Source organism: Macadamia integrifolia, chromosome 12 (genome assembly GCF_013358625.1).
Source record: "Macadamia integrifolia cultivar HAES 741 chromosome 12, SCU_Mint_v3, whole genome shotgun sequence".
Lineage (NCBI taxonomy): Eukaryota > Viridiplantae > Streptophyta > Magnoliopsida > Proteales > Proteaceae > Macadamia > Macadamia integrifolia.
The window spans coordinates 17,121,876-17,136,074 of record NC_056568.1 but is presented as its reverse complement, the minus strand read 5'-3'; the positions used below and the strand labels follow the sequence as shown (position 1 = coordinate 17,136,074).

General features: G+C 37.5%; 1 protein-coding gene across 2 annotated transcripts in view; it reads right to left on the bottom strand.

The window, feature by feature from the left end:
- Nucleotides 1–261: 261 nt before the first annotated feature.
- The window catches only part of LOC122058147 (protein RETICULATA, chloroplastic), a 31,996-nt gene continuing 18,058 nt past the window's right edge, over nt 262–14,199 (bottom strand). Inside the window, exons 6-7 of one of the 2 annotated variants that reach the window (XM_042620664.1) lie at nt 8,294–8,358; nt 262–729 (exon numbers count right to left, since the gene is read on the bottom strand). In XM_042620664.1, coding sequence (XP_042476598.1) covers nt 536–729; nt 8,294–8,358 — 259 coding nt within the window. In that variant the 3' untranslated portion in view covers nt 262–535. Of the gene's footprint in view, nt 730–8,259; nt 8,359–14,199 lie in introns of both variants that reach the window. The other variant, XM_042620665.1, reaches the window with a different exon arrangement.

Here is a 14,199-nt window from a genome sequence, read left to right as displayed (position 1 = left end):
CCAAAAAGTGGGTAGTATGTAATTTTCCCTTATCCCCCAGTCAAAGGTCTGAAGTGCCCTTCATTATTCCCAAAATCCCTCTAACGACAAAAGATGGGATTGATCAAGAGATTCTCTCCTCACCCCAGGTGAAAAAGAAGCTCTCTCCTACGTCAAATCAGAGTTGTTCTACTTATTCCCTTCAAATTATGTTTCTAAAATATGTGAATGTTGGAATATACCAAAATTAACTCATTTTACATGGTGAACATAACGACAAAATTAAGGCAAATAGAAGAATAAATATTAACCCAACCATCGGCGTTAATCATTCATACAGATCACTAAAGAGAACCCCAAACAAGGATACAACAAACTGAAAAAGACTAATATCTGTTTGATAAGAAACTCCTTGTAATGTTAGTGAGCAATGGCCTCAAAAATTAACACAGGTTTTTGGGCTGAATAAGGTTCACAGATCCGCATTCTGAAGTTTCTGTTTCTACATTATTATAGTTTAAATGCATTAAACTAATAAGTGCTATGAAATGACTTACTACTGCACCCCACTCAATCTAGCCCAGTCTATGAACTGCATACCACCATAAATATTGTTAGCAAATCGCACACCAACAGTGAATGCCATTGCAACAGGTGGGACTCTCTTTGCCACAGGTGATGCTTCGACCAGGCGTTCCAAACCATTTATAATCTGGTAACGGGTATTAGAAGAAACACCAAGAAAAACACCTGCAAGTATAAAGTAAAAATTAATTAATGGAGAGAGCAGACGCAAAGCAGTTAAAAATCAAAACTCTTAATAGGTACCAGATTATAGGTTCGGGTTAACACAAAAAATATTGAGGTATCAAGTGGCTAAACTGAATTAACGAACTCAGCTAGTAAATAGTTGGCATTTATAACAGTTATTTACATGCACAGTAGCATAACAATCCCAGTTAGGTGTCCAATTATACCTGAAGCAAGAGCGTATAATCCACTATGCAGCAAAAGAAATAAAAATGATTAAGATGCATAAGCTGATTCACCATTTTTTTCTTTTCACGAACAATGGTATCCAGACCTTTGGGCCGACTAATCCCGCAGACGCACATGTACCCCCCCACACATGTAAGTCAAGTCAGCGCCACCTCCTATGAGAACCATAGAAACCGTGGGAAGTCAACTCAGGAGCTGGTTCACCATCAGTTGACAATTACTTAGATACGGACAGACTGCTGGGTAAATCCAATCATTATTGGAACCTTTCTGGCTTTCTGGTCTCCAGAAATTCATAATCTTCATTTAGGATTCACAGTAATGGTGCGTGTTGACAGCCAGAGAATGACTTTGTGGGCCATCTTTTAGGCCTACAACAGTACAGATGGAGCAGAAAAACGTAACTTCTAGCAACTAAGGCCCTATTGGATAACACCCTTGATGTTCAGTAATCAGACCGGCCTCAAATGCCGTAAAAAATCAGGAATCACAAAACATGTTGTCTGTTCAGTAATGACTCAAATGGGAATACAAGAGGGAGAAAATAAGTTGTTCTTGATATTTTTCACACATCAGTTCGTTCTCCCTCTTCTGTAGCGACGCCACAGGTATGAAGTTCCCTACCTTCATTGTTTCATTTTTCAAAGATCAGTTATAGGGTTTACAGATGGATTCAGGATGGGTAGCACTGCAGGTTAGAGATTCCAACCCTGGATTTCCGATTTGGGTATTTTACCCCCTAATCGATTTGGGTCTGTATTCTATAGGATTCCAATGGGGCTGCAGTATTTGGGTATCTTCTTCTACCCCTTTCTGATTTATGTATTTTACATCCCCTTTTCCTTCTTTTTTTACAGGGAATCTTCTTCTACCCCTTTCTCTCTTGCATTTATTCCCAACCAAATTGTAAGTTTCAAGGTATTTTTTTTTTCTTCCATTAATGTGCTGTTTCAAAGCAAACACCCTGTAAATTGCAAAATACAAAAGAATCCAGAATACAATTTCTGTTAACATTTATGTAAGACAGCGAAGCAGATGAACTTTCTTATCTAGGAGATCGTAGGTTTGCATGGGAATGTAAGGTTAGTTCAAATAGCTCAAATATTTGCAGAAGATGCAATCCATGGTTGCAATTACCTGACCAAGTTGATCTTAATATTTGAGATCATGTGGCCTTATGTGGGTCATCCAATTCCCCACATGGTAGATGATTCTGTTATCCATGAAAATCGCTCCCCATGTTTAAGCCCAAACCATTACAACACCAACACCTAGAGTCAAGTTAATGCTTTTAGAGTTGCCCAGACTTTCACCTTGCTTTTGCAGTGCTTGCATTCCTAATTTAGTGGCAAAGACTATCCATTAATCTTTTTATTAGATTAATTTTCTGGGGAGAGGGTATGGAGGGTTTGTCTCAGAATGGATACAAATCGTGCAATGTTGAAAGTCTTTCTACAAAGATTTGTTTGTCTTCTTAGCACACTACTTGTTTCTAGCACTAGGATAAGAGACTAAAGAGGGAAAGGAGTAGGAGTTGAGCTCCTTAAGGCTACCAAACCCTTTTCTTTTTTTTTTTTTGCACAAATTCGTTTTTTTAACTCAATTTTTGTGCTCTACTTTGTCATGGATCAGAAATGGCTACTTACCTCTCTTTACGATCTTTCTCCTGTGCATTCGATCCTTCACCAGGAATCTAATGTGATGATTACATTTTTTGTGGACATGTTTTAGAGTGATTATTATTATGATCTCCTATGGTCATTGTGATTTCCTGTGGTGAAGGATCAAGAGGTGGATTCTATTGCTTCTGAGAGTAGTGGTGGTATCAAGGCAGAAATTCCTCCAGAGTCTAGTAATCAGCATGATTCAGCAATGGAGATGCTACTAGGGAAGAATATAGAAAATCAGATTGCAAGGTTCCATGGAACGTCGGAGATTTGATGCGTTGAACATTGTTCAATTTATTTTGAACATACCTGACACAATTTGTATTTATTGAGTACAGTTAACGTTTATGCACTTAAAAAGTATATGTTAGTGACATTATACATAGTTTATATAATGGATGTTTAATGATTTTTATTGCTCATTAACACTCAGCAAAAAAGAATTGAATGTCTTCCCGTTGATGTCATAGGGAATGTACTTTCTTGGCTTGGAAGTTGGAGCCACAAGGGATGTGGTGATTGCCTCTGGAAACTTTCCGGAAGTTGAGAGAAGCCTACTGGAATCACCTCCACACCCTTTCATTCCACTCCAATGATTGACCTGTTATTTGTGATCTCACTACTAGTCAACTGGAGATCCTTATAACCCAGACCAAGGGTTTACTGTAATGTAGAAGTAGGTTACACTAGGCAACAAACTCCCAATATGTTAAGCACAAACCATCAGAAATATACCACAAACCAGTGTTAACAGAAACCAGAAATAGGGCATGCAATAAGGGAATCAAGAACCAGGAAATACCCCAAAGAATCACTTAGGGCAGCAGGAAACAAACCAGCAACAGAAAAGTAGCAGAAATCAAAAACCTAGAGAGAACTAGGCCTGCAACTAAGGCAGAACAAGGGGTACCTGCAGTCTGGATAAGGAGGGCTGAGAATGGGCCCAAACCTGGATCGAACTGAAGGTTTTAGGGTGCTGAATAAAACCCTAAAATATCTTTGAATTCTTCCGGTCGGTTTGAGAGATCTGAGACGTCTTGATTCCAGGCCTTTAAACAGAGAAAATAGGAGATTCTTCAAGAACAGCAGTAAAACACTTCAACTGGCCTCCAAGCTTGGATTGAGTGGTCCTCTTGGGGGCTGGAATAAAACCCTAAAAGGTTTTCTTGAACTGATTCCAGAATAGAGAGATAATGCCAATCGATGGGTTTCAAAAACCCTAACTTTCTGCTGAATCGACTCTGGTTTATGCACTTTAACAGATCTGAAAACTCCCTTCACTTGATCCTCACAGCATATAACAAGAACAGAGAATAAAGTAGAAAAGAAGAGAACAATCAAGAGAGATGTGGGTGGGAATGGCTATCTCAGCCTGGGCATCTCACCCATAGCTATCCCAGCTGTTTAGAAGCAAGTAACTGCAACAATCTTTTTTCATTCAAATCTGATTTGTGTCTACAGTAGCTCCTCTTTAAATAGAGGGCTGAAGTTACAATAATAGCAGTTAGACTCAAATTAGGAGTTGGACTCCGATTAGGAAACTACGACAAATTAGAAACTAACTCTACTTCTAATTTAGAAAACAATTAATAGCTACTTAAAGCTTTCTAACTGGGCCAATAGGCCTTTATTAAATATGGATCAAACTCAGCCATAAAGCTGGTTCGATGGCTACTTGGGCTGGGCTTTCCTCCTGCGATGCTGCAGCCCATGATGTGGATCTACATCATACTGTGCCTGTATTTTTAGAAACAATGTTGATGAGTTCTTGGCAGCTCCAGTGATTGCTGTAAAGTGCCTAACCAAACATTGTTTCTGTTCTTATTCTGTTCTAGAATCAGTTCTTATGCCCTATTACCAAACACCACTCTACTGCCATAGATCACTTGTCGGACAACGCCTGAGGAGGCATCGGTGAATACAGCTGTGACATATCTTGATGGTTCAGCCAAGTTCTGGTGGCAGACCAAAAGATGAAACGAATGCAGACCGTGATGTGCAATAATTAGCTCATGGAACAGGATCAGGAAAAAGCACTTCCACTTCAGGACCAGTATCACAAAGCATAATTGTTACCAAACGGAGACTAAACCCAACTAGCTTATCCAGATGTTATGAGACGAGCTGATTTTATTTTAGGAAACTGACTGTAACATTATTGCATATATAGTATATAGTATTCATACAAGTTGAGGTCTAAAGATCAACCTCGGAATCAAGAGGTTTTAAGATAAATAGAACGAAAATGAAGTACATGGTATGTAATTTTAGTTACACTAAGACAAATAACGAAATGGTTAAACTTAAGGAGAGACAGATACAGCAACATGACTATTTTAGATATCTGAGGTCAATCATAAATAAAGAAGGTGATATAGAGGATGATCTTTCTCAAAGAAAGAAAGTGCGATGGATGAAGTCTTGTGTGACAGATGTATTTCTTTAAAGCTTAAAGAAAAATTTTATAGGACAGTCATAAGACCAGCTATGATATATGGGGCAAAATGGTTAAGAAACTTAATATAGATAAGCTAAGTGTAGCAGAGATGAGGATGTTGAGATGGATGCATAGCAAAACTAGGAAGGATACAAAAAGAAACGATCATAGTAGAGCTGATTTGGGAGTTTCCCGATTCAGGACAAGCTCCGAGAAAGTCATTTGAGGTGGCATGATCACGTTCAATGGAGGCTTTGGGATGCACCAGTAACGAAGAGTGATCAGAATTAGATTGAAAGATCTGAATGAGCTACGGGCAGGCCTAAAAAGACCATAGAAGTAGTGAAGAAAGACATGCATAGTTTAGGCCTTGACCCTAGTATGACTTTGAATAACCATGTTGCCAACCCCTTTTAGTTGGGAAAAGGCTGAGTTGTTGTTGTAGTATTCATACAAGTGAATAACCCACTACTAGGTTCTTTCTACAGGTATACTTAGTTTAGGATATTGCCAAGGAAATCTACTGTATACATGCTCTCGTTTGTTATCAGCTCTTTCACAATCATTCAACCCTCTCAACAAAATTTGTCCATTTATAGGGAAAATAAAGAACAGTTTTGCCTTACAAGCAGAAAGTAGGCATTATGTTGCTGAGTGAAGATATCAAAGATGGAAGGAAACAATAATGCATCAGTGAAATCCAGACCCAATTTGTCAAACTGGTTAGTGGATATCTAATACAATCCTAATAACCCTAACCTTTGTCAGGATTTAGGCAATAGGAACCAGCTGGAACAGTGCCCAAACTAAATTATTGAAAACAGCGAATAAAGGACTGACGCAAGGATATAATAAGGTAGAAAATTTAGCAAATAAATCAGGACATCAATATGAACCAAGTAAAGGTATTTAGGGAGAAATTGGGAAATTTTCAAACTCGTTATCAGAATTATGCAAGTTGACAAGATTAGTCCTTAAGGGCAAATATATCATGCATTTCACACAAGACAGATTTGTGTCCATGTGGACTGCCCAGTTGAATAAGATGCAAAAATTATGGTCAAATTTCAAGAGTAAAAGAAGGGATGTAATAGGGAATACATAGCTGAATTGAAAATTTAAGGGGAAATTCCATTAGGTAGAATAATTATGATATTTTGTGACAGAATAGAAGTGGAATCCAAAGAAGAAAAAAATGCAAAACGATCAGAGAATCTGCTGCTGGTGGGTTTTCTCTTAAGGTAAAAAGAAAGAGACTGCTAACAATAGAGCTGCAAGGATGGAGAAGGAAAGGAACTGCAACGATGAAGGGAATGGAGAAGTCGTGGGGAAGAGAGAGGAGACAGGGGATAAACAGAGGCAACAACCTCGATATCAACCAAAATCAAATTAATTTTCCATTCTAAATTTCCATAAATTCATGCAGGATTACAACCCTATTTATAATTATAAAGACCAAATCAACTGACTTTAGGACCCTAAACCAAATAAAAAACTACCCTTAAAGCTACCTAAAAGTCATATACTACGCTCATAAAAATAACAGAAAAAAAAGGTCTCTAACTTGAATACATAACAGCACCTGGGACCCACAAATCTTGTCTATATACTTAATCCGCTATTCAAAACTAGGGGCAGGCCTAAAATGACCATAGGCGAAATGGTGAGGAATGACATGCATAGTCTCAGTCTTGATGCAAGTATCAACTTGGATAGAGCCTATTGGAGGACAAGAATCCATGTAGCTGACCCCATTTAGCTGAGATTCTCCGAACTTCTTGTGTTGTACCTCCTTCCTCTTACTCTCATCTTTCTTAATCTCATATTTCTCAGTTTCCCCTTTTACTATGGCAACTTTTTCCCTTTTTGTTTGGTATGTATCCATGTAGCTGATGCCTTTAAGTTGGGAAAAGGCTAAGTTTGTTGTTGTTGCTGATGTTGTAATCCCGTAATCAAACCTTTGACCCCAAATACGAGCTTATAAAAGAAAACCATTACATCAAAAAACCCAAAAATAAAAAGCTGAAGTCCCATAGAAAAGTACCCAACTATGTGGCCAAAATAGTCTTTTGAGACCGTGATTGGCTCAATTGGACAATCTTAACCACATCAAGATTAAGATTTCAAATATAACTAATGAAAGGAAAAAAAAAAAAAAAAAAGTGGAGGGAAGAGAGAGAGGCTACACAGTTCACACCAAATAAGAGGTTCATTTTGCCGACAACATTTGCTCATGTTTAGGGAATTACATCTGACCATAAGGCTCATAAGGATAATAAAATGTAAAGTAAAAACCTATGGATTAGAAACTCCTTTGAAGACTCCATAAAAATACAAACTATTATCACTCAAATCTGACCATACAATTCACCTACGATGACAAAGAATTGAGAATATTTTAAAATTCTATTCAAATTACAATAGTTTCCCCAATAACTAATCTCCCTACACACGTGGCCTCCTATATGGGGCTAATATTGAACCAACAGACTTCATATTTGGTCTGGAAGTTCTTAGGCTCGGGCTTCCAAATTCTATCAAAATTCCAAGCCATTGAAAAGCTGAATCAATGCCTAGGCATTTGAGCTCTCGAGATGAAGCTTTGATTATTCGATAATGCCTAGGTCAACATTTTACACAAACTTAAGGGGTGATATCAAATATAAAATCCACCCCCACCCCCAAAAAAAAGAAAAAAGTAAAAAGAACACAATATCAATATGCCAAAGTAACTGGAAAAAGAAAAGGTGAACAATGGTTACAATGTTTTGGTGGCTCATTGTTCAAAAAGTGTGCAAAATAACAAAATCATGAACCCCCCCCCCTCATGTGCATCAATGGTCAAGGGTTGACCAGTCAGAAGGATCGATATGGCGCAACAAAATTGAAAGTTAATTGGGCATGAGGAATGCCAAAGAGAAGTTTGGTCAAAGTAGTGATAAAAGACATGGGAAGTGGATAAACAGGGTTCACTTATCCAAAACCAAATTAGTAGGATAAAGCTTCATTAAGTAAATACATGAAAGAGATGGTCTTCGACAAGCAGCAAGAGAATGAAGGCATTCAAACAACGACTTGCTAATTTTAATTATCAGCTGAACCTAAAAGAGAATTAGGTCCACATCAGCTAATTGACATCAAAACATATTTCATGAGTGCAACAAGCGTATTACATACATATAGAATCACGACAGTTGGAGATCAGACATACCCCAAAGAGCAGCACTTTTCACAAGAGGTGGCACAGGTATGTCCTCTTCCGATTTTCTTATGTTCCTGAATTGCATAAAACAAAGACAGAGAAAGGAATCATTGCAAGAAAAAGTAAAATCAGAACAGCTTAGAGGATTCTATAGTAATAATTTTCCATAAAAAGGGAATATCAGAGTAACTCAAACTTCCCCCCAAAAAAAAAAAATTTTTGTTAAGGTACATATGTTCTATATTTGTCATGACACCTAGACAAGCCAAACTAGTGGCCAGGCACCTTAGATCCTGTTTGGTAACACCCCTGCAGAGTATTTCAGGTGCTATTCTGTTCTATGGGAGCAAAAGAAGAGTAGAAACATGTTTGGAGGTCTGGTTCATTTTTCTACTCTCTAGGGTCAACCGGGCATCTGGAGTAGAAAAGAAACAGAAATAAAGAAGCAGAAAAAGTTGCATCTCCATTCTTGGAACATTTTGGGGAATAAAAGAACGAAACAAAAAAGGGTTTCAAATCCTCAAAAGCCTCACAGTCGTCTTCCCTGGGAGCGAGAGAAATGACAAAACCCACAGGAACTCCTCTCTTCTCATTCCAATTCCTTCTCTGCATGGTTCGAGAACTTGAGCGAAACATGCAAACCCTAGTCGAAACGAAACCTTGGGGGATTTTAAAAAATCACCTGCTTCGACCTTGTTTCGACAGGCTTCAACTAGGTTTCCCATGTTTTGACCGAAACATGGGAAATTTTGACCTTCTCTTGTGCAATTTTTCTCCCAAGTGTGGGAAACTCGGGGAAAAAGTGGAGATTTTCATTTTATATTTGTTATTTCATTTACTTAAGATATTATTCATAAATAAGGAAATACCCCCTATTTGAATCCAATAAAAATAGTTTAAAAATCAAATTCCTAAAGGATAAAAGGTCAACCCCCCAAGTCCAAGAACAAAAACTGGATTTTGATTATAGGGGCAATTTTCAACTTTTAAATACTGGGCTTTTCTCAAATATGAAAATTTTATAAATCCTATAATGTTAAAACATTGTTAAAAACCAAAAGTCCGGTAAAATAATCTTTTGTTTTGATATCCCTAAAATTATTTTCATTCAAGCGATTTTAATAGTATTCTCGCACTTTAAAATAAGTTTGGCCAAAGCATAACTATGTCATTACAACTCATATTTAAGTAATCTTAGACTTGTTAAAAAACTGGTTTTATGTTATACCTAATACAAAAAGTCTCATGTAAAAATAAAAATCATTTAACCAGTCAAACTTATTATAGAACAAGAGCATTTCTCTAAATGTTGATTCTTTATAACTTAATGTGACTTAATATTGATTTTTTATGATTTGATGTGGTTAAATGTTGATTTTAATGACTTAATGTGGCTTAATGTTGATTTTTTATGATATAAGGTATATATAGCTTACTAAATAATGTTAGAAAAGATAACATGTGTGCCTTGAGGGTAGTGAGTCACTACTTGGATGGAACCGCCCGCCTAGACACTATACTTGGAATTGAATCACTACTTTCGAGTGTTGAGTAATTGAGTCACTACTGTTCAGTGTTGATAGATAACTGTTGATGATATAATATTTTTATCTATTTTGGATCATTTGGATTATGTCTTATGTTTTGATATAGATTGTAGACTATATATAGACATTATGTAGTACAGTTTCAGAATTTAAGCCAACAAGTTAGCGTAATGATTATTGAACCTTTGGTTCACCACACAAGTAAGACTTTGTGTTTTTTTTATGAAACTAATGATGTGAATGTGTTAGAAATGTTTAAAATAGATTGTACACAAAAAATTAGACAAAAAAAGAAAACACTGTTTGGGGGTCGAAACCTAAGTTTCCACCATACCGGGAAAAATTCCCCGATATCCGCAAATTTCTTAGGTTTCCACTGAAATTTCGGTCTCCCCAGAGGTCGAAACCTAGTCGAAACCCGATACCGTGTACCTTGCTTCTCTGACATCATCTCCATTCACCTGATCTGCGTCACATCTCTTTCGTATCCCTCTCCTGCTTTGGTATATGAACCCTCCTCTCTCTCTATAAATCTTTCCATATTTCTCTAGTTTAGTCGGTTCAGTTGTTGTGAAGCTGCAAAAATCTGAATGTAGAGTGATGTTCTGGAAAATGAAACAAGGGATAAGAGCTCTACTTCAGCTCGTAATCTGTGGTTATGTTAGTTTCGGGAAGTTAACAAGATCATTTGAAGAGAAGAATAAGATTAATGGAGCTGGAGAACAGGTAACTGATGAAGTGATGGATAAGAGAAGCCCTTCAAGATCAATAATTCCAGAGCCCAACTTGATTTTTGTTCAGTGGCTATTGTGGAGGAGCTTTCGATGAACTTTGTGCAGGGTTATAGAGTTGGAGGAGCTGGGGAGGTGATCAGTGAACAAGTTCTAAGAGTTAATCAAAGTGTCATGGCTCCGAATGCGGCTTCTGTCCTGGTGATGCAATCACGAACAGGTTAGTTTTCCCCCCTCTTGTTCTTGATCTTGGCATGTTTGTTGCATGGTTCGAAACCTCGCCGAGATCTTGGTAATTTTGGAGGTTTTTTTTTTCTTTCTTTTTGGCCGAGTCGAGATGCCCCACGAAATACAAAAAGGACATCATGTCAGTTGATATTTCAGTATCTCGGCCAAAATTTTGGTATCGTTTCAGCGAGATACCGAAATGACATCAACATAGGCCTATAAATACAATATTTCGATTGGGGGAGTCGAAATTCATCTATCTAGGTCAAATTTTGGCTCCTCCTTACATTTGGACACGAAATCACTCTATTGCCCACTAATTAGCCACATCATCACATCTATTGCCTTGAAGATCACTCCAAGTTGAAGATCAACACATTTCAAGCTTGGGAAAGGTAAACCACTTTCCTCAAAACCATTTTTTTTTTTTAAATAGTAACATAAATACATGTTGGATAGGGCTAGATTTTTTATATGTTAGAAACTAGAAGCCGACCTATAACCTCACGGCGTCTTTTTTTTGTTCATAAATATTCTTTTTAGTTTTCTGGTTTAAAATGCATTTCCCATCAATATAAATTGTATCTTTTTATGGTTAATATAGCTTTGATGGAACTCGATTATATATATGTTAGTCACCATTGGCTAATCTACGACTCTATCGGAGTAAAAAAAAAAAATTCCAGTTAGTAAATATTTATTTTAATTTTCAAAAAATATGAAAAATTGACTAATAATTAAGAAAAATAAAAAAATAAGAAAAATTTTCTGTTTTGATTTTAAAAATAAAGAAAAAAAATAAGAGATTAATATTAAAGTGTTTTGAAGCGTACATCATTCTTGTTATGTTATACCATATTTGATTTTGTTGTATTAAGTCATTAAAATATTTTCTAAAATTGATTAAAAAGCGGAATCGATTAGGTTCAGAATGTCTTGCTGGCTTGGTGTATGTGCACTACAATATGAGACTAAGGATGCAGCACATATGCTTGGGTATGGAGAAGATGGGGGCCAAATCGAGCTTGCTGATGTTTTCCAAATTGACTCATATGAAGAGGATCCTCTAGTAGACTAGGTAAGGGATAGAGGTGAGCCGTTGATGGATCAGTCTGGATGTAGGCCAAACCCATATGTAGTGCAAGAGATGGCAGTCAATGTTGATGATTATATGGCTACAGAGGGAAGGATATATTCATAGACCCCCCGGCCATTCGAGCCTGCACCTGGTAGGGATGATTCAGATGGAGATGATGATTGGTCCACTTCCTCGGGTGGTCGTACCCACACTCAGACTCAGACACAGACACAACATCAAGCACTAGGTAGTGATGAGAGTGATGGTGATGGTGATGGTGATGGTGATGGGGGTGGTGATAGATTTGAAAGAGTTCGAGAGCAGGAGCCGGTGCGATTCACTTGGTAGAGTCAGTTTGAGTATGCCACCCAAGATGTTGATCACAATGCATGTCAATCAGGTGGAGGGAGGAGTTCAGGCTACACTAAAGAGCCTCGTCGCCAATTCGGTGGAAATGGGCAACGACATTGTATGGACGTTTATAGTCTATCTACTTCTATTGGCAGAATGAGTTTGACTAGAGGGAGTAGGCATTGGCGTGCCCCATCATCTAATAGAGAGATCACCTAGCCGAAGTATTATGGACCTTATGGTCAATTCACTAGGATAGGGCATACATCTGGTTCATCCATTCCTAGTATTGACTATGGCTCCCAGACCCAGTCACATGGTGGTGGCTTTGTGAACAGCTTATTCTCCTACCCAACCCAGCCATACATGTTGCCGGAAGCATCAGTTGACAGTAGCTCAATGGCGGGTTCTTCTTCTTCTTCATACTATGGTGGTGACATATACTCTCAGATAGGTTACCTTCAGTATGTAGATGACTCAATTTTTTTGACAGTTGTAGAGGACTACTTTTGATTCTTCCCTCAGAATATGACGTGGCATGCATTTGTGGTGCAGTCAGAGGAAAATGCATGTCGACTCCATCGTATTGGGTATAGAATCCAGCCAGGATGTCATAGTTCTTTCCAGTAGACAATCATTATGATTAGTGTTGTATAACTAATATGTTTGGGAATTGGGATATTGCCATTTGGGACTTTAAGATTTAAGAGTAAGACGCTCAGTGGATGGTTTTAGTTGGGACTTGGCAGTTAGGGAGTTGCATAGTATATTATTCTATACTCTAAATATTAGTTAATTAATATTGAGGTATGCTTTGATCATGGCTTGGATGCATTATTTAAATGTTTTACTATCATATTGTATCTTGTTCTAGCAATGAAGCAGGTAAAATCTCCAGATCCTTTCGACAGTTGCTGACAAACATGGATGCAACTCTAAAACACTGTCATCTTCTAATATTTTGCAAATATAAGTTCTAAGCATGTTTATTAACCTTAAAACAAGCTAACCACCAAGTTTCAGGTCATAATATGGTCGTTTGACCACCGAAACAGTCAACCGAGTCAAAAAAAATACACCAATTCACCGAGATTTCGAACCTTGGTTTGTTGCTGCTTGTTCTTTAGTCATATGGTGAATGAGAAATAACAAAGAATTAGTAAGGCTGTGTTTGATAACCATGTGAAATGAAATCAAACACTTTGGCCCTGCCTAACATTTGAAATTATATGGCTTATTGAGAAAATGGTATGACTAGAGTCATTCCATTGAACATGGAACTGATGTCATGACGTATGAAATTATTTTGAGATGTAAACAAATGAACACAGCTATGATATCTTTTCAGAAGATGAAGTTATGGGCCCAATGCACACCATGCATAACTGAAATGAAATGACGTAAATGTATTTTTATAATTTTTTTGATGTTCTAGCTATGATATCATTTGAGAAGAAGTTGAGGGTTCACATATATACCACGCACAAGGCACAACCGAAAAGAAATGACCTAACTTCATCTACTTTATAGTGATGAAATGCAAAATACTACTTAGATCCAATGTAACTTACAATATTGAAATTGGGTGTCGCAGAAATACCAAAATTAATCAAGCTAAAGTGTCTTCCAAGTTCCAAATGCATTTCTGCTTCTTTTTTTTTTTTTTTTTGAAAAAACTTCTTACACCCTGTTAACAAATGTGTTCTACTCCCACAAAATTGCTCCCCGAGAACAGAATAACAAAAAAAGAACTTCCAACCTAGAAACACTCCCACAAAGACGAGTGCTGTCAAACAGGGCCTTAGCGCCTAGGCAAGCTGCCTTACCAAACAAGATGGTTCTATAGAGACAGGAGGTCAGGGCCAACTTGGTTTCTCGGATTAGATACAAGAGATTATTTGTTCATAACATATTGAACTTAAAACAGCCTAGCACAGGCCCCACCTTAGAGGTCGCCAGGAACAACAATCAGAATAGTCA